Source organism: Panicum virgatum, chromosome 8N (genome assembly GCF_016808335.1).
Source record: "Panicum virgatum strain AP13 chromosome 8N, P.virgatum_v5, whole genome shotgun sequence".
Classification (NCBI taxonomy): Eukaryota; Viridiplantae; Streptophyta; class Magnoliopsida; order Poales; family Poaceae; genus Panicum; species Panicum virgatum.
Genome location: NC_053152.1, coordinates 39,191,381 through 39,211,691, shown reverse-complemented (window position 1 = coordinate 39,211,691; position 20,311 = coordinate 39,191,381). Strand labels below are relative to the sequence as shown.

At 45.0% G+C, this 20,311-nt stretch overlaps 1 protein-coding gene, 2 long non-coding RNA genes and 1 pseudogene across 5 annotated transcripts; 2 read left to right on the top strand and 2 right to left on the bottom strand.

Moving 5' to 3' along the window:
- Nucleotides 1–443: 443 nt before the first annotated feature.
- LOC120685997 lies at nucleotides 444–2,124 on the bottom strand. The gene is made up of 2 exons (XR_005679916.1): nucleotides 1,653–2,124; nucleotides 444–922 (listed from the first exon to the last, which is right to left on the bottom strand). It is a non-coding gene; the product is annotated as an uncharacterized LOC120685997 (long non-coding RNA).
- A 565-nt stretch (nucleotides 2,125–2,689) lies between these two features.
- Nucleotides 2,690–9,590, top strand: LOC120686045 (annotated as a pseudogene).
- A 4,099-nt stretch (nucleotides 9,591–13,689) lies between these two features.
- On the top strand, nucleotides 13,690–15,373 carry LOC120685925. Its single transcript, XR_005679874.1, has 2 exons — nucleotides 13,690–13,950; nucleotides 14,860–15,373. It is a non-coding gene; the product is annotated as an uncharacterized LOC120685925 (long non-coding RNA).
- On the bottom strand, nucleotides 14,209–18,135 carry LOC120685924 (wall-associated receptor kinase 4-like). 3 transcript variants are annotated; one of them, XM_039968061.1, is made up of 3 exons: nucleotides 17,501–18,135; nucleotides 17,221–17,409; nucleotides 14,209–16,601 (listed from the first exon to the last, which is right to left on the bottom strand). In XM_039968061.1, the coding sequence occupies exon 3, from the start codon at nucleotides 16,535–16,537 to the stop codon at nucleotides 14,603–14,605; it is 1,935 nt and encodes a 644-aa protein (XP_039823995.1). In that variant the 5' UTR covers nucleotides 16,538–16,601; nucleotides 17,221–17,409; nucleotides 17,501–18,135; the 3' UTR covers nucleotides 14,209–14,602. The 3 variants fall into 3 exon arrangements, with proteins under 3 accessions (XP_039823995.1, XP_039823996.1, XP_039823994.1); XM_039968062.1 differs by lacking the exon at nucleotides 17,221–17,409 and having other exon boundaries at nucleotides 17,501–17,650; nucleotides 17,757–18,135; XM_039968060.1 differs by lacking the exon at nucleotides 17,221–17,409.
- Nucleotides 18,136–20,311: the final 2,176 nt, after the last annotated feature.

Below are 20,311 nucleotides of genomic sequence, written 5' to 3'. Positions count from 1 at the left end.
AAGTCTGGAGAAGTAGTGATGAAGTAGTGCAAGAAGTCTGGAGAATGGTTACTTCGTACTGCTTAGTGTGGTCAATACTGGAGAATGTTGTTGTTGATCTCTTGTTGGTCTGAGCTCCTAAAAGTTCAGGATTCATAATTCTAACTTATTTTGTTTTCTGAATATTGGATCTCTTGGTCTGAGGTTGATGGTACCAATATTTTCTGAATATTTTATTTTCTGAGAATTCTGGAGAATGTTGTTGTTGTTGATCTCTTGTTGGTCTGAGAATATTTTAGTGTGGTCTGAGAATGTTATTTTATTTTATTGCCTCCTCCTTGGAGGTTAATCTCAAAGTTTTTTAGAGCTTGTGGTTACCTGACGCCCTTGGAGGCTTGGACACTCTAAGTAACATTCAGATATTCACATAATCACATATCATTCAGACATGTACACACACAATCTGTTCAAAGGTAAAGGCCAATATGATTTAAGCTGAGACCTACCACACATGCTGATCCTATATCAACTGACAATGGAGCAGGGTAACAACTACAATCACACTGCCAATGTACAAGATCTACTGCCTACATTGGTATCTGATGGAACAATTCTCAGAATGCCAGAAATGATCTCATGCTCTCTAGATGATTCTGATGTATGCGTGCAAACATCATTGCTCTAATCAGATAGATAGAAGAGCTTAGCTGACTGAAGCAACACTAAAAATAATTGAAGGTACAAGAGATGGGTATTTTACATTCAAGACAAAGAACACATGTGTTTCCCTCATTGTTTTACAGTAAAAGCTACATCTAATATTCCATCTGAGGCTTGCTCTTCAGCTTCTGTTCTCTGCCAATCTCCTGAATCAACCTTGCCCAAGATGCCAGCTTTTTCTTCACTTGTTCCCAAGCACAATGGTGATGTGTTGACTGACAGCCTGCAGAATCAACAAGAATACTTCAGTTAAATTTACACATGGAACCAAAGCATATGAGAAGGATTGCTATCTCTGAAAATTCAGTGAATAGTAAGTTAACAAAGCTGAACCTGAAATTCAGTGAATAATAAGTTAACACTTCTGGATATCCTGAATGCGTCAACTCTGGATTAAACTAAATATTCTTTACATCAGAAACTATGAGACAAAACATAAAATGTCTGATTTAGGACCACGAGCTTACAGGCACCACACATTTTTATAGATTGACTTCATAAAGGTATAAAACATTATGGAACAGAAGTTGGAATGAGCAAGGAGTAACAAAAATAAAAGAACCATTTTATTCCTTCTAGGAAGATCTGAACTCAATCAGGGGTACCCTGATATCCTATAGTAAACTGTCAACTAAAAATGATTGTTAAGAAGGAAAAAAAATCAACACAGTCTAAGTTAACACTTCTGTACAACTAATAAGCTGTCTGAGATAATTCTTTATGCAAGACAAAATTCTTTATGCCATAATATTTGTTCCTTCTACCAATCCCAGATAAAATTCTTTATGCCATCTGAACAAGAACATATATAAAACAATTGTTTCTTATTAAAATACTCAAAAGGCTGACCAAAGCATGCAAGAGCTAACAAGTAATTGATTTAACAATGCATATAAGCAAGTCGACAAGCAACAGTTCAGCTCAACATTTAAGAAACAAGCTAAGCTGCTCACCTTGCTGGAAATTTTCTCGAGCACCTTGTGTGCATGGTGGTAATGCTGCCACTACGGGTGCGCGGCGAGGAGCATGAGGCACCACGTCGCGGTGACCGCGCTCGTCTCGTGCCCCGCGAAGTAGATGTTCTTGCAGTTGTCCACCACGAAGTCGTCGGCGCGCCGGGAGGAAGCAGGGCGCACAGGCACCCCACTCACCTTCACCCCCTCTCTCCAGTTGTCGCTCCAGTCCTCCCCCGCGACGCGCCCGGACAGCGACTCGTGCTGCCGCGAAAGCGACGCCGCTGCCGCCTGCTCTGCTGTCTGCGGTCTGCGTGCCGCGGCCCCGCCTGCTCCACCTCCGCGCGCTCTCCTCTGCGCTCCCGCTCCACCGCGGATTTGACACCGCGCGTCGAGAGGAAGCGGCCCAGGGTCAGCGGCGCTAGTAGGCGGCCTGGCGGCGGCCGGCGGTCGGAGCGGGGGCGGCGCCGGCGCGCGCGGTCGGGAGCACGGGCGCGGAGGGGCGAGCGGTCGGGGTTCTTTGATGTTTCTATGACAGGGTGGACCCACATGTCATGATGAATAATAGGGAGTGAGTTGATCGGTGCTGGAGTTGGGAAAAAAATATTAGGGTGACTAAATGTTAGAGTGGGTGATTAAAATGGGATTTAGTCACCCAAATTTAGTCATCCTACCGGAGATGCTCTAACCAAGTAAATAGGAAACGGCATATTAGTTATTTGACCTGTTTTATCCATTTATGAGAAATAAGAGAAACTGTTTTCTCAAACAATTTTCAACGGCTCAACTCTACGAAAGAAGCCACGGCTGGAGCCGAATCCCTACCAAATTCGCTCTGAATTGGTTCCTCGGAGCCCATGCGTGCATCTATCTCCATTAGTGGCTGCCCATAATGCGGTGGGCCAATTATTCCAGTTGGCCGGAAAAACGACTGTTCGTCTGTTTCCGATCCGGCCGCGTGCCAACGACCAGCAATGGCGGAGTGTTCAAAGTCAACAGGTCAACTCTTGCATCAGCTATTAGCAACGGACTGGTCGTCTCACTGGAGGGGTGGAGAGAGATGGAAGAAGAGAGCCGGCCATTAGCTAGAACACGAGAAAAACAGGGCTAGCTGGCGGTGGAGTTGGCCGGAGGGTCATTCAGTTCGGACGCCGAAGCTCCGTCGGCCGGCCGGCCGGCGGTTCTTCAGTTCGATCGGAGGCCAACGAACCCCGTTGGCTTTGGCAATACGGTATGTCTGTCACGCCATTACGTGGTTCTCTCAGTCACACGCATCTTGCTCGGATGAAAACGTTAGAATTTCTTGTCAAAACGTATTTTATCTTGCATGAAAACGTTCGTAGTTGTGGTTAGGGGTGAAACGCAACTCGAACCCAGAGCTAGCAGGTTCTCCCAGAAGCACATACTCCTCCGGGAGGTCGGTTAGGATGTGGGAATAAAGTGGTATCCTAAATATAAGATTAATACTTCAAGTTGCTGAGTTGAGCAAGAGATGCTTGAATCAAAAGAATTCCTTTTTTGAAGTTCAATTTTTATTCACTGGCTTCCAGTACCCTTTCCCCCTCCATTCTCCTTGATTTGAGAAACTGCTCCTCGCTACCATCAAAGACGAAGCCAGAACAAGTGGAAACTCTGCCAAATGGATAAACGGAACCTAACTCACCAGCACAAGTTCATTACATCCATTTATCAACATAACTGTTTAAAATCAGTTTCATATGAAAACATAGATAAAACACGAGATTTAACATAAAGAAGACAAACATGAGTTTTGTTCATACCAAACCAGCTGGTTCGGCTCGACTCAACTCACCTCGTTGCATTCTTTTAACGCCCTGAGCAAGAAATTTAGCTCATCAATTATAACGAGCTAGCTTGAATACGATCGCTAGCCGCTCGTGAGCTAAACGAGCTGAGGAAACACAACGGGCCAGCAGCCCACGAATCGAGCGGCAGTGGCGAATCTAGCGAACATGTAGAGAGGTTTCATGTCCATTCTTTTCTTCTCCATCCTCTTCTCTTCTTCTTCCTCCTCTCTTCCTCTTCATTGTTTTATCCCAAAAATAGAGGGAGGGGGAAGGGGGCTTAGGGGGATATCCATGAATCTTGGGAGGTACACTACTACACAATCATACATTTGTCCCGGTTTCTAACAGGCTTTAGTCCCGATTTTTCAACCAGGACTGCCTGGCCGAGACAAATGTGCCAAACTTTTAGTCCCGATGGGTATGGAACCGGGATCAATGTAATTTTCGTAATAAAAAAAATCTCAGCTTCCGCCCACCCCCTCCCACGTAGGTTCTTGTCGAGTAGTTCTTGAGCTTCAACTCCACCACCGCCATAGAGATGCAATCAAATCAAGAGCAATATACAATCAAAGGATTCACATCACATGAATTCAATTTGTTTCATTATACAACAATTGAGTCAACACACATCAATTGATTCAACACACATGAATTCGATTTGATTCACAGTACATCTAATTCACGACAGACTCACAAACGAATTATTCACAAACACAAATCATTCACAAACACAAACTCATCTAATCTGTACTTCTCCCTGAAAAATTGATCCGCTGTGGCCGGGCCTGTCCTCGCGCCCACCGAAACCAAGCCGAGCTGCTGCCGCCGCCGACTGGCCAAGACACGCTGCCCTCACCCACGATTGTCCACTGCTGCTGCTGTTGTGACCTCCGCGCCCCGCGCCAGGCTCGCGGCGGCGGGGTTGGCTGGCTGGGCCACTACGGCCTGCGCCTGGCGGCGCGCCCGGCGGAGGGCGGCAGCGGCTGGCCAGGCCACGGCGGGCTGCGTCCCGGGCGGAGGGCGGCGGTGGCTCGCCAGGCCACGGCGGCCTGCGTGCCGGGCGGAGGGCGGTGCCACCTGGCCAGCTACGACAGCCTGCGCGCCAGGCGGAGGGCTGTGGCGCCTGGCCAGGCCACGGCGGCCTGCGCCTAGCTGCGCGCGGCGGCTGTTGTGGCTCGTCGGGCCGCCCCCGGGTGCACCTGCTCTGGCCTTGGAGGGGAGGGATGGGAGGCCTCAAGGGAGGGAGGAAGCTTGAGGATGGAGTGATGGGAGGCCTCAAGGTGAGGGAGACGAAGAGAGGTAGAGTAAGAGATAAGGTAGGAGAGAGGGGAGTGAGTTAAATAAAATCAGATGGATCGAGAGTTAAATAAAATCAGATGGATCGAAACTCGTGCGCTGGATCGATTTTGTCCTGGTTGGAGATTTTGACCGGGACAGAATAGTACTCTAAGTCCCAGTTGGAGCCGGGGCTAAATGTTTTAATCCCGTTTGATGGCTCCAACCGAGACTACAAGGTATTATTTTGTCTCGGTGGGAGTCTCTAACCGGGACAACAGATCTCTTTCTGCTCTTCATTGGCTTCTACATTTCAGACCCGGGACTAAAGTTTTTATTGGTCTCGGGTCCAACTGTGACCGGGTTAAATTCTGTAGTAGGGGCGCTTCATCCCCCCTAGCCCCACTTAGATGCGCCCCTGCCGAGTGGTAACCCTTAATTAGTTACTTGAGTCCACCGCTCCCGTTTGATGAAACCTCTTTTCAAAGCCGAAGAAGGCTGTGTGGCAGAGGCGGCAACCTCATGCCTAGCTCAGACTTGGGGCTACAGTGCTCATCCCCTTCACTTCAAGACTACTGAATTGGTGCGCGAGCAGGTGCATCAGCTCTCTCTGCCTCAGCATCACCCAGTACCTCTAGATAGTGCAATCCAATTTCTCCCCTCTTTTATTCTCCAGTTTCTCCGTTTCTCCCATTGGTTCTGTGAGTTTTTTATTTGAAGTAGCATGTGCATCAGCTCAGGGGAATTGATGAGATCGGATCTGAGAGCTCCTTTGGCATGGCTCCACCGGGGGCAGCACCAGCTCTATGCTACGCTACCTAGCACTGTAGCATCATCATTCCACACTATTTCGCACTGTAGCAGGGAGCCGGAATATAAATTGAGAACCAAAATAAACTAGGAAAGAGGTGAAGCCGGCGTAGCCACTTTTCGAGCTCTGCCTCGCTTCAATGCCCTTCCTCCTGCTTTACTCGCCCGTCTGCTACAAAATCATTTTAATTTGTATGCATCCAGCATCGATGCATGTAGAGCTGGCCCGTTATCCAACCCTACAGCATTTGTGGTTGCCTTGTGTTCTTATTAGCAGGTGAGCAATCTTCATTTGTTCGACGTCTTCCAATTCTATAACGTCTTATGAAGAAAAACATCAGCCACTGGCCAGCAGCCAACCAGCAGTATTTATCACAGCCAGCCGAACAGAGCGAATCGCCAACAATTAGTAACGTGATCAACCAACAACTAATGTTTTTTTATCAAACATATCTGTACTTAGAGGTAAGGAAAACGTACACATACAGGTACGCTGTACAGGAATGTACGGAGGAAAGCTGCCCTACCCTACGAACAGAAAGGGCCACTAGAAAAACGAAAATTACAGCAAGGTCCCTGGACCCTTTCCAGGTGGAAGAATGAATCTCCGACGCCGGCGCCGACCAAGCCAGCGTCGTCCGCTGCTGCTGAACTTGAGGCCAAAGGGAGCTCCATCGCATGAAGGCTTTGACGAACCGCAGAAGACACTCACCACCAAGGACGAGCCGAAGCCAACACTGAGCATCCATCGGTCGGGACTCGGGACCACACCCCAAGCACCCTCGGCCCTGGATCCAAGCTTGCCGCCGACGACAACCGCCGCCTACGGGAATCTCGAGATCAATATCCATCCTGCTTACAACTGCAGTACCCACATCCTCCACCTCATCCTGGAAACACAAGATTGACTCTAGCTGCTGGCCTGCCGCTGCCGAGGACAACGCGCTGCCGCCGACCGACACCGACTCCTGTACAAACCTCCGACATAGGCCGACCAACCTCCATGGACTCGCCGCCGGCGCCGGAGTAGAGCACCAAAGGGACGAAGAAATGTCTGAGAGAACTTATTCCACCATGCTGCCACCACCTCACCAACACTATTGGGAACTATAATTCTAGATACCCTAGGCCTACCCTACACCGCCGGGTGGAGGGCCGCCGTTCCCGCACACATTCAAGAGCCCAGAGGCCACCAGAGGTGGTGCGGAACGGCGACCTCGCCGGCGGGAGCATGATTCGCCTCTCTCAATTGTTGGGGATTTTAGGATGCCTACTAATACGGCTGCAAAGAACGCAGCGGCAGTATAGTATGCGCGCAGGCCTGGGATTTTAGGATTTGAGAATTTGGTCACCGGGTCATTGGCTATTGGGCTCTGATTGTTTTGTGCTGAAATTTAGTGGTCATAGGCCACATCCCATATTACACTAAGTTCTTTATTTTATTGGGCTTTTTTGGCTGATCTAGCCCAACAGCTCAAAGCGTCTGCCTCCGTTTCTGAACTCTTCTACGTCAAACACAACATAGAAGATAGAACTAAACATATGTCAAATCGACATGGAGGTGCAATGCAAAAGCTAAAAAAAACTATGAATAGGGGTGTAAAAATGTACAGAAAATTAAGTTCAACGCTGCTTGAATAAGTTTCAAATACCAGTCTTGTTAACATTAATACTATTTACCCGTTGTTTATATTTTGGCAGCGAGAGGGTGCTAAACATTGTGGAATCTGTACTGCCAGCATGCGACGGAACTAGCAGAAAATAAGATTATGGCTGGAGCAGACATCAATCGTAAAATCAAGATTTTCACAGAAGATGGGATCAAAAGAATGACTAGGAACTATAGCACCGCTATCGGGAAAGGTGGTTTTGGAGAAGTTTATAGAGGACTCTTAGATGACAGCCATGATTTAGTTGCAGTGAAGAGATATATCCGTGGTGATTTGAGAAAAGAGTTTATGGAAGAAGTGCGTATCCATAGTCAGATCAACCATAAGAACGCAGTGAAGCTCATAGGCTACTGTATTGGGGAAAGGACTCTAACTATGGTGTCTGAGTATATTTCCAAAGGAGACCTCGAGGACATACTTCACAATGTTGGATATTCCATCACTTTGGACACAATATTGGGTATTGCTATCGGGTGTGCAGAAGCATTGAGCTACATGCATTCATTGCATTTATCTAGCGACAATCTTGTTTGTCATGGCGATATTAAGCCTGCCAACATACTTTTAGATGCAAATCTTACAGCAAAAGTATCAGATTTTGGGCTTTCAAGGCTTCTTTCAGGTGGCATCACTCAATACACAAGATATGTAAAAGGAAGTTTGGATTATATGGATCGTATATACATTACAAGTGGGCGTCTTACCCCGAAGAGTGATGTCTATAGTTTTGGAATAGTACTCCTTGAAATGATAACAAGGAGAAGGGTAAAACAGGGGAACGTTAGCCTTACCGAAATTTTCAGAAAACCCTGTACCAAATGGAGTGTGTTGAGGGAGCTAGTTGATCCAGAGATAGCAAATGAAAGCAATATGAAGGTTCTTACAGAAATAGGGAAACTGGCAACGGAGTGCCTGACATTGGACATTGACAAACGTCCTAAAATTAATGATGTGGCACTACAACTTCGGACCCTTTGGAACGTTCTGAGAAGAGGGCAAGATATAGGCTGGTTTAAGAAGACTTTTTTAGCCATTTCAAGAGGAATTCTCGCAATTCTGCGATGCTAGAAAAATTCAGCAATGTTAGAATCTTCACGATGGAGGAGCTCAGGCAAGTGACACAGAACTGGTCATCTAGATTTCACATTTATCCAAAGATTGTTTACAAAGGTACACTTGAGGACAATACAGCTGTGGCGGTGTACTTGCCAGACTTTGCAAAGTCAGGAAAGGAGGCTGTCATCAACACATGGATGCTCCAGTCTCAAATTGTCCATAAGAATATCATCAACCTCTTGGGTTGTTGTCTAGAAGATGATACTCCATTGTTTGTCTATGATAGTCCTGCAAAATGCAGTCTCTCTGATATCCTGAATGGCGAGGAAGATTTCCCACTAGATCTGCGTGTGAAGATTGCGGTTGAGACTGCAGAAGCATTAGAATACCTCCATTCGTCAGCAGTGGGTATCACCGCACATGATTCTGTTGAACCACGAAATTTACTCGTGGATGACAACTTCATGCCAAAGCTCACAAGATTTTCATGGGTTTGGAGGCTTGCCAATCAAACGGGGCTTCCTCTCAACGACGGAAGAATTGATAATGATGCATTGGTCTTGTCAAAAGCCCAAAGAGATGTGTATGAATTTGGCATTCTTCTCTTGGAACTCATTGGTAGGAAGAAGAGGGACGGCGAGGATAATCTTGACATTATCGTCCAGTTCACCAAAGCCTATGAGATAGAAAACACTGGGAAGGCGATGTTTCATAAGGGAATTACAGGTGAAGGGGATACCACTGTCCTTGAAGAGATCGGAAGGTTGGCACTGAAGTGTATCGTTTCAAAAGCAGAGGAGAGACCAACAATACCGGAAGTGGCTCAACACCTTCGGATGCTCAGGAGACGTTGGAAGGTCATCATGGCCCAGGGAGCTACATGGATATCGGTATTTCACCCAAAGGCATCCTTCACATTTACCCAAACCACCCTAGCCAGAGGTGGAAGAAAGCCTTGACATGCTTAGCGCATCTTGGAGCAAGGTCAGGCAAAGGGGGAAGCTACAGAAGTAGATTGAGCAAAGTCAGGACAATGGAACCGAGGACATTGACATGTAGAACATCAATGAGTGCGTCTTCAAGAAGGTAATATGAGGACCGGTTTGGTCAGCTGGACGGAGCTATCTTTGAATGAATTCTGCTTACAATTCTCATGTGCTTTGTAATGTGATATGGACTGGTGTACTATATGTTCCCTGTTTATTTGTGATGATGAAACTTCTATAGATATTTGTGATATGGACTGGTGTACTATATGTTCCCTGCTTACAATTTTCATGTGCTTTGTAATTAATATATGCTGCAGATCATTGCCGTTCTTCTGTCCAACCTATGCATGCATGCAGAAGCATCAAGATAATTGTAATTAATATGTGTATACGTCTGCATTCCCTCATCTATATGTAATATGTATGTGTCTATTGACTCGTGTAGTAGAAGTGTATAACACAAAATAATTGTTTCCATTCCTTTTATCCACTGTAATCATTATGCATGAATTGTAATCGAGTAATTTATATAATTTTTGTGAATTTGGTTTGAAAATTGTTGAATCAATTGTTCAAAAATTTAAATGGAATGTACAAAATCACCAAAACAATATAACAATGGATTAATTTATTAAAGTGATTTAGTTTTGTAGATGATGGCCTTCATGAATGGTTCGGGGTACAATGCGAGCAACTTGGAGATTCTCTTTGTGTTCCTCTTAGAAGTTTCTAAACGCCTATATCTGTATCTGTCTGGTTTGTTCTAACATGCATCGTTTGATAGTTTGATGCGAACATCCCATTAGCAATCTGATGTTTCACTGGACACTTCTGAGTTCTGACACTCATGTTGAAAATTCACTTGACCAATTTCACACGATAAATTTAGTAACCAACTGGCTACTTATCGTGTACATTCTTAAAAAAGTGTGATTCTTCCACATCAATTCGATCCCCACACCACATAAGCTTCCTCTGTTCACAGTCATGGTCAGCTCTTGCATTTCCTTATAGTTTGCTTATAGTTACTATATCACATGCATGATGTAGTATTACAGTTTCCTTAATAGTTACTACATTTCCTTAATAGTTTCTAGAGACGTTTTGTGAAGGACCTCGATTTGAGATGAGAAGACAGAGCGAGAGTGATGGTCACAGTTTTGGACAGAACAACTAGTTGATAGAACAGGGTAGGACAGGGGAACATTGGCCTGGATGAAACTTCCATTAAAGCCTGTGCAAATGGGAGACGGTTGATGGAACTCTATTGTGTAGAAGATAAGAGCAATAGGAAGATTGTTGAATGGTCTGTAGCTTTCTGCTTCTTGGTGCAGTTCGCTGTTGCTGTAATCTTCCTACACACCTACTGGCCTGTTGCTAGCTAGAGTACTCACGGCCTGTTGCCGATCTGGATGCAAACATTTACCAATTTAATCTTCTGAATTTACAGCAGCATACTAAGAGCGGCATTGCAGCCATTGTTTCCGAGAATAGGTGGTGAGAGTGATTTCGTGATTTGCATTCAACGAGACAAATAATCAGATACAAGGCAGAACACACCATTTTTTTTGGAGGCTGAGAAACCCTGGTTTGCTTTTCCTCTGATTTCATTGAACTAATGACAAATACCTTTATTTCAATTGCCACAGTGCTATATTTTTTCTCAGTTTCAACAGTCTAATGCAAGCTACTAACTGATGCACGTTTATCACTGGCTACGAGAGCTGATGTTGCTAACTCTTCTTTTTTTTTAACGAATTAGGCAGGAGAATTGCCGATTGTATTAAAAAGAAGATGAAAGCTCAGATTGAGCAATACAACAAAAAGGAAAACACAACAACCCAACACCAAACATCTCAACAAACATAACACACCACTCAAAACACACCCCAAACATGAAGCTAAAAATCTAGACAATATGCACCACTTAGTCTTCGCAAACTCCACAACTCAAATATCATCATTGGCCGCCGCTTGACTGTTACACCCTTTGCCAGCTCCATCAAGTTCATGTACTATCACATCTTGTAGGTCACCGACACCTTCCCCAACCATGCCGATTAAGGCATTGTTCATCGCCTCGACCTCGTTATCATTGAGGTTGAAATTCCAATTCAGAGCAGCATCCACATCTGCTGGTAGGGGACCATTGAACATGTCAACAAACTCATGCAGTGCAACCTCAATTGGGGCCTCCTCATCATTTAAAATACCAAGCTTACGACAAAGGTTACGCTGCGCTCGCTGCATTTGAGTCATCGGACATGCAGTGGAGAGACGCACCTTGCGTCGTACCGATGACATGTCGAAAGTGTGTCGACGACATCGACGAGGAGCTGGTGTTGGTGCTGGATCACTGTGTGGTGTCAGTTCCACCTAAGCATTGAGTCGGAGTCACGAAGAGGGCGGCTACGCCACCTGCAACTTGGCTGTCCAAAGCATCTTGGGTAGTTCCGTCGTCCGCATCGGAATGCTGGATCGCGGCTTCCCAAGGTAAGCTGGCGGGGTGCCCTTGTTGCTAACTCTTCTAATCCCACGTCCCTTGCAGTGCGTCTGCTAAGTACTCCCTCTGTCCCAAAACAAGTGTAGTTTCAGGATTCAAAATTTGTCCCAAAATAAGTGTAGTTCTCGCTTTCCAATACAACTCTATCTCTATCTCTCTCCTCCTCTACCCTCCTCGTTTTATGTGCACTCTCTACTTTTTTACCCCTCCTTAAAATATGTGCCCAACTCCTAAAACTACACTTATTTTGGGACGGAGGGCAATTCCAAAGAAAGAGAATTACCAAACTGACAAATAGTAAAGGGCATATACACAAACTTGAAAATTGCAAATTTACCTCTTGTCATCTTATCACAGTTGAAGAAGAAGTATGTGTGCATCCTAGATCGCCAAAGCTGGCCTACAAGACACATAACAGTGGAAGGGCGTTTTTGGATAAAAACATCACAGTTGAAGAAGATATAATTGTTCTCGAAGAGCTTGGGAGATTGGCTCTGGAGTGTACAGAATTTGGAGGATATGGAAAGTCTGACAGATTGGCTCTGAAGGCTATGGAATTGCATCGAGGAAATGAAAAACCAGTAATGTGTGAAGTGGTACAGAACCTCAAGATGATTATGACGTCTTGGAAGAAGCGCAAGGCCAAGGGAGCAGCACAAGTAACTGGACGTGATCAAAACAGCTGTCCACGTCATAGGCGCTGAAGACACAAAACCTGATGCACAACATGGTTCATAGGTTGAAGACTCAGCCTAAGAGCAACTTGAACAGACTAGGTAAAAATCCTAGCTAAATGAAGAGGTAAAAGATTAGGTAAAAAAAATACAAAGCTTCAAAAAAGGCGGAAAACCAACAACCTCTCCAAATCTTGACTCTAATCACATCCACATCAAATCCAACCCCACATGTCAGTGACCCTCCACATCGCCACAGAGGAGGACCAGCAACGGCCCTCGCTGGAGGAGGGGCAGCGGTAGTGGCGGGCCTTGTCGTCGGAGGGGCGGCGGCAGCGGTGGCTGGGCCTCGCCGGAGGAGGACCGGAGGAGGGGAAACAAAACCACCATCAAAGGTGGGACTCAGATCCCAACCCAACTTCTCAACGAGTTGATAGGCAAACCTCCGCACTGGCACCCCTGGCAAACCTCCGCACTGGCACCCCTAACCCTACGCCACTGGGAGGAATAGACCACGTAGAAGGACCGGAGCTCGCGCCTCCGAAGACGCCAACGCCAAAATCCACCTAGAGGAACCTATCCTCCTTCAATCATCACCGGAGATGACACCGTCGCCGCCACCGTCGCCAGAGAAGTGAAGAGGAACATTTAGCCCTAACTGGCAATATAAAAGTCGCCGGTGGGACCCACTGAGCTTCCCGTGGAGTGAAACTACCATGGAAGCAATTATTAGCACTAACCTCCATGAGTCACGGTCGTAGACACCGTCGTGTATGCCACCGCCGTTGCAAGCACCACCAGCGCTAACGACGACGCCATCACGGAGAAGCAAAAGAACCGGTGCGCATCTCGCCGCTGCCACCGGGAAGACTGATCCGCCGTCGATTCATCCGATTCCCCCTCCTCCTCCAACACCGGCGAGGGCGCCAGAGGCGAGGAGCGGTCGAATCGGCGGAGGAGACGAGAAATTGCCCTTGAGTCGCCGCTGGAACTGTAGCAAGGGGAAAGAAGACTCCACCGTCGTCGTGTAACAGTACACGTCGACCTCACTATATGGACGTTCTTGTAATTTTTGGGTTGTAACCACTAAAATCTTTGTGTGAAATATAAGCCCGGTTTTTTTTAAAAAATAAATCTCAAAAATCGATAAATACTAGGAAAATACTAAATCAGTCACATTTAGAACCCAAGAATTTCGCAGTGTGGCCTTAAATCTGAGAATGTTAGCCTGGCCAGCGGCCCATCATCTAAACCCGGGCAACCCAAACCCAACCTCGCAAGCTCGGCCGACAGATTATCGCTTTCCTCGTCCCTCTGGGGCCGCCTCCATCTCGCCGAAATCTTCAGCCCGCCGAGCACCTCTGTCCAGTGGCAGACATGGCTGGGCCGCCAGCTCTCTTCCGCTCGTCCTCATGGCCGCCGCTTTCCACTCGCTCACCCTCGCCGCCGCGGCGACGCCCTCGTCGACTGTGTCTGCGTCCTCCGTCCGTCGGCTGCGCCCCGTTCGCATCTGGTACGGGGATCTCGAAACAAACTACCTGTGTTCCTTTTAATTTGATACTTTTAGGTTCAGAGTATTTCCAAAACGCGTATGTTCTATTTGACGAGTGCTGCAATCTTTATTTAGCTACCCTGTTCTATTCAGAGCACGAACCTCCAAGCATACTAGATCTGGACGGCAGAAAATTTGACTGAGAAAGCAGAACAAAAATTAGCTGCCTATTGTTTAGTAAATTCAGAAAAAGTAGGTCTAAACTAGCATTACAATGCGTTACTGAAACCAATTTTTGATTAAATAATCTGCGTATAAATTGATGAGTCAAAGATTACACAAACTCAAAGCCTCAAATAGATCAAAAAAAATTTCTACCAGAGAAGTTGACGGATGCATGGATCAATTATTAGGGAACCTAACCAAATGCTTAGCTTCTGAAGAATAGAACTGATCTGCAACGTCCTGCAGGACACAGCTAGGAATAGCGGCTACACAAATCCAGAAAGAAAAAATTAGACAGTTTGAGAGTTTGTGTGCTGAGTTCAGAGAGGGATCCGGCATGAACACCATCTCTTGAAACATGTTGCTGGCCTCCTTCCATTGGGGTCAAGCATAGTACAGCCATAGTACCGGGTTCCAAAGGGAGCAACTTGCATTGTGAAGCTAGTAGCTACCCCCCTTGGCTCACCTTGTTCCAAGATGCTCTAAGCATCTCGAGGCGTTCTGCCACCTCTTTCATTGTTGGTCTCTCATCAGATTCCAGTTTGGTGCACTCAGTTGCTAGCCTCCCGATCCCTTCAAACAGGATGATATCTTCTGCAGCCTTGATATCCTTATCAAACATCGCTACTCCTCTGTTGTCTGAATGATAAGCTACGTTGTATTTGGTCACAAGGTCCATAACTCTACAATCTTTATCGTATACAGATATCTTCCTGGTGATGAGCTCCAAAAGAATAATCCCGAAGCTGTACACATCACTTTTTACCGTAAGAAGCCCAGTCTGCACAAAGTTTGGGTCGCTGTAATGTCTGTAAACTACAATAGTGCCTGAATCGTAGTCCTTGGTAAGCCTCCTTGAGAGTGAAAAGCCGGAGACCTTGGGCATGAAGTCATCATCTAGAAGGATATTCGAAGGGCTGACACTACCATGTCTGATGCAACCAGAATCAGACGAGTGCATGTATGCTAATGCTTTTGCCGTTCTGATCGCAATCTGCAATCGCAGTTCGAGGGGAAAACATTTGGTACCATTCAGGAGGTCTGCGAGAGTACCATTGGCAGCATACTCATATATAAAAATTGGAACATCAAACTCCAGGCAAAAGCCCAAAAGTTTGATGATACTGTTGTGGGTGAGTTGAGCATGGATCAGCGCATCGTTAACCAAATGTTGTCTATGCTCCTCATATAACTGAAGAGATTTCTTCACTGCCACCAACGTGTTGTCCTCAAGAGTACCTTTGTACACCTCAGCTAACCAACCTTCACCGACTAGATTTGAGAAGTTCTTCGTGATTTCATATAGTTCCGCCACTGTAAAAAATCTCTTGCTGCCAAGCTTTGTCAGTATCTCAGGATCGACGACATCCGTCTCGAAGATACCCAAACTCATCTTTCTGCGGTGCTCAACTGAGCTGGTACAGTTGAAGCTGCTTGAGCCAACGTTTTGTGTCCTCAAAAGGATTTCCCTTTTTTCTTGTCCTCCCTGCAGAGCTTTCCACATAATCAAAAGGCGTTTAGCAACATCACTAATTCTAGGACGTTTATGAATGTCCAGTGTCAGGCATTCAGTAGCCAGCTTGCCTATTTCCTCAAGGATCGTCATATTGGCCTTACAGGCTATTTCTGCATCAAAAAGCTTCCTCACCGATTCGCTTTTACCGCAGGCATTACTGAAAGATGGTATGAGGCTAGAGTTTCCCTGTCTTATCCTTTTCCCAGCAATTATTTCCAAGAGAACAGCTCCAAAACTATAAACATCACTCTTTGGAGTAAGACGTCCTTCCCGAAGATGTATAGGATCCATGTAATCTATACTTCCTTTTACATTGCTAGTGTACCGAGAGATGCCTCCTAAAAGAAGCCTTGCCAGTCCAAAATCTGAAACTTTTGCTGTAAGATTTTCATCTAAAAGTATGTTGGCAGGTTTAATATCACCATGGTATACAAGGCTGTCACTTGATAGATGCATCGAATGCATGTAGCTCAATGCTTCTGCACACCCTATAGCAATACCCAATCTTATCTCCAGAGGAATGGAAATACTACTGTTGTGGAGTATGTCATCGAGGTTTCCTTTGGAGATATACTCTGTTACCAGCGTTAGAGTACTTTCTCCAATACAGTACCCTATGAGCTTCACCACGTTTTTGTGGCTCATTTGTCTATCAATGCCTACTTCTTCCATAAACTCTTCTCTCAACTCTTTGCGGATATATCTCTTAACTGCAACGAGTTCGTAGTCATCACCAAGGATCCCTTTGTAGACTTCTCCAAAGCCACCTTTCCCAATAAGAGTGCTGTAGTTGCTAGTGATTGTTTTAATCTCATCTTCTGTGAAAGTCTTAATATTGTGATTGCTGTCTACTGTCCACCCTTCCATGTCATGATCTGGTGTGAGCGCTCAAGGTCAATGCATATCTTCTGGAAGTCCCATTTTATTATGCCTACAATATAGAAGTTACAATAATGTGTAAGAACTGGCACTTCTACATAGAAACCGCTACATGTATCTAAGGCAGCATATAGAATTGATTTAGTATAATCTTTTGCATTTAGTAGACACCAACTTTGTTTGTAATGTTTGGATCTTCTCAATCTACTCAAATTTTAACTTGACATTAACAGGTGAAAAGACGTAAAATTAGAAAATTCAATTACATTTCACATTTAGGATACATAATTGATTCTTTGAAGGGATGCTCAGCCTTTTTTTTGGGAAACAGGGATGCTGAGCCTAATATCTGTTCTTTAAGGTTGTAAGATCCAAGGGTTTGATCGTTAGCCATAGAATCAAATATTTCTATATAATGTTTACTAGCTAGATACAAAGGAAAGGAATAGCCCATAGGACCCTGGTCTATTCTCTAATTGGCTGGTTTCATGGTTCTTGGGAAGCACTTGGAGGTATCAGAGAAATTTCTCTAGGGAGGTACTACTCACTCTGTTTCCATTTAGGGATAAGCTAATTAGATTATTGACTAATTAATTAGTTTATCCTAAATGTCATTTATTTAAAACTGACGGAAAAACCAAAATCTAATACTTAAATACTGAAGTTATTACCTCTTGGATTATAATTTGATTGTACCTCTTGCTACATCCCAAGGACTGTAAAAGGCTTTTCCAAATACAATCACACAGTCTTCACAGTGGCCACTTAACTAGAGAAAACCTATGTCGGATGGAAAATCAAACGGCTTCACAGTGGTTTTCACAACTCGAGAGCCATAAAGTTCAGGTGGGCTGATCTCCCTGCGGTTTAATTCTTCCTGATCAAGAAATGGAACGACAAAAAGAACCCCCTCAAGAGCGAAAGAGCAAGGGGGGAAAGAGCGGTGCATACCAGCCACCTCAGCGGCAGGAGCTTGCCATCGATGTCGGTGATGACCTCCAAGACCTATCTCTGGCCAACCGATTGCAAAGAGCTCTTCTCCTCCCCAAAGCTTGGCTCGAACCTTACAGGTCCTGAACTCCTGATGACTCTTCCTAAATCCTGAAGAACAAAGGCTATAATGATGCAATAAGAAAAATACTTCTGTATATATAAGGTTTTTCAGTTTTTTTAGGGGTGAAATATATAAGGTTATAATGGAACGAACCAATATAGGCAAAACGCGTTCCAGGAAAACACTGCATGCAAAAGCGCGTGATGCAAGCAAGAGTTGGTAGATATTAGTTGATTTAGCTGACTTGCATATTGCTGAGCTTGTCCTCTGGTCTCGAAAAGATACTTTCTGAGCTGTATGATGGAGAGCTGATGGCCAAGAGACCGGCCGGTAAACAGCGATGCATGTAAACCAGCATAAGCAGTCCACCTGTCAAAAATCAAGACGCGCCTACAAGACAAATAACAGTGGAAGGGCGTTTTTTTTTTGATAAAGACATCACAGCTGAACTACTGAAGAAGATATCATTGTTGTCGAAGAGCTTGTGAGATTGGCTCCGGAGTGTACAAAATTTGGAGGATATGGAAAGTCTGACAGATTGGCTCTGAAGGCTATGGAATTGCATTCAGGGAATGAAAAAACCAGTAATGTGTGAAGTGGTACAGAACCTCCAGATGATTATGACGTCTTGGAAGAAGCGCAAGGCCAAGGGAGCAGCACAAGTAACTGGACGTGATCATAACAGCTGTCCACGTCATAGGCGCTGAAGACTCGAAACTGTGACTTCCCAAATTTTTAAAATGTTAAGCAAGAAATCTTAACACGCCATTAAACATGTAATATCAAGTAAAATCAAAATAAATGCAGTTCTAATGCAAGTTTGTGTATGTATATGTGTATTTATACATGTGTATATGTAAAATTCTTGAAACTTCCAAATCAAGTTAGATAAGCCCCTAAAAATTTATAGGCACATCCACCATGACAATAGTAATTAATAAATAGGGGTTTTGGCATTTTAGCCCCTGTTTCGTAGTGAAATGGTGATTTTGCCCCTATTTTTTGAACTTTGCGAATTTACCCCTACTTTTTAAAAACGAAGATAGAGTTTGCCCCTATTCCGTGAAAGGTAGTTAACGGTGTTAAAATTGCTTTGAGAAGACCAATTTGCCCTTGCGGATTTATCTCTACTATTATCTGAATTTGGTGATTTTACCCTGTTTTAAATAGAACAACATTTTCACATGTCCGAAATGAACTTTCTCTAGCAAATTCAAATCGAATTTTTGTTCAATTTATTCAACACGGGCATGTTTGCACCGAGACACTTTCAATTTGTTCATCCACTACTAGAAAAATGCCTTAAGGCACCGGTTGCAGGTGCCCTTTGGTACCGGTTTTTTGAACCGGTACCCCGAAAGTGGTACCAAAGGCTCGAGCCTTTGGTACCAGGTAAATTAACCGGTACCTAAGGCCTCCAAAATTCACGAAAAATATTCTCTTTGGCTAGGATTTGAACTCGCGATCTCTAGCCTTGCGCGTTGCTCCTTTATCATCTCAGCTACACAGTTCTTCTGATTGAGAAGGAGATGCTTTCCTTTTGAAGTAACCCATGGATGAGCCTAAGATACCGGTTGGTAACACCAAACGGTACCTAAGGCTCCTAAGGTACCGGTTGGTAACACCAACCGATACCTAAGACTCGTCTAAAGGTACCGGTTGGTGGTACCACCCGGTACTAATATAAAAGTTACCACCTGGTACCTATGGAGAGCCTTAGTGTAACACCCGGTTTATAAAAGAACATAAACCGAGCAATCATATACGTGCCAGGATCAAGTCACACGTATATACAACAGAATGAACAGTATATCATAGCATATATCACGTAAAAAGATATAATAAAGCGAATACGAATGTTATTTATTACAATAATGACAAAAATGTCTGATACAGCGGAAGCGAAGTATAAAATACGAATAAAGCTCTCCGAAGCTGAAGCAGGGCGCCACAGGGACGTCGACTGGGAGACGAACACCTAGAAGTCCTCGTAGTCCTGGTAGCGCTGGACGAACTCCCTCGTGTCGGCAGGGACTGAGCAGCAGTAGCGTAGCCGAGAGGAAAAAGTAGAGAAGAGGCAAGGGTGAGTACACAACTTGTACTCAACAAGTATAACACAAACTATGAGGCTCTAGGCTGGCTGACTCAACTGCATTAGCTTTTAAGTGTTGGCAAAATTTTATTAAAACTATTTACTATGAGTTGATGAATTACCATTGACCCAGTTACATAGTAATTAATCAGAATTAATCATACTACTACTGAGAACCATACCAAAACCAAGCCACCAAGGTAAACCCCGAGAAGCACCTCCCTCGTCGGAAGGAGATAACTTCACTAATCAAAAGGAGGATCTGGGCCGCTCATAACCGTGAGCACGGCTAGTATACCAGTTTTACACTCTGCAGAGGTTGCACATCTTTACCCACAAGTCGTGAGCTACGCCAGTTGTTCATCACACTTCCTTAGGTGAGATGGCCAGCGACTCACTACGAGGCCTTTAAAAAGAATCTCGTTGGTAAGGCGTAACCGCGAGAGTTAGGTCGGCGACGATGGGGCCCACCTCCGGGGGTACAAGCACAGGAGCGCAATCCAAGCACAGACCAAGCCGGAGGAGCAGGGACCATTGAAGCTTACTACTCTTGCCCCGCAGGTAAGTTACTCCAAACCAAAAAGATCTAATTATTACGCCAAGTCTATCCCATTCT

Excerpts from the sequence above, each read along its gene's own strand:
- LOC120685924 (XM_039968061.1), bottom strand. The coding sequence starts at position 16,537 with ATGGAAGGGTGGACAGTAGACAGCAATCACAATATTAAGACTTTCACA.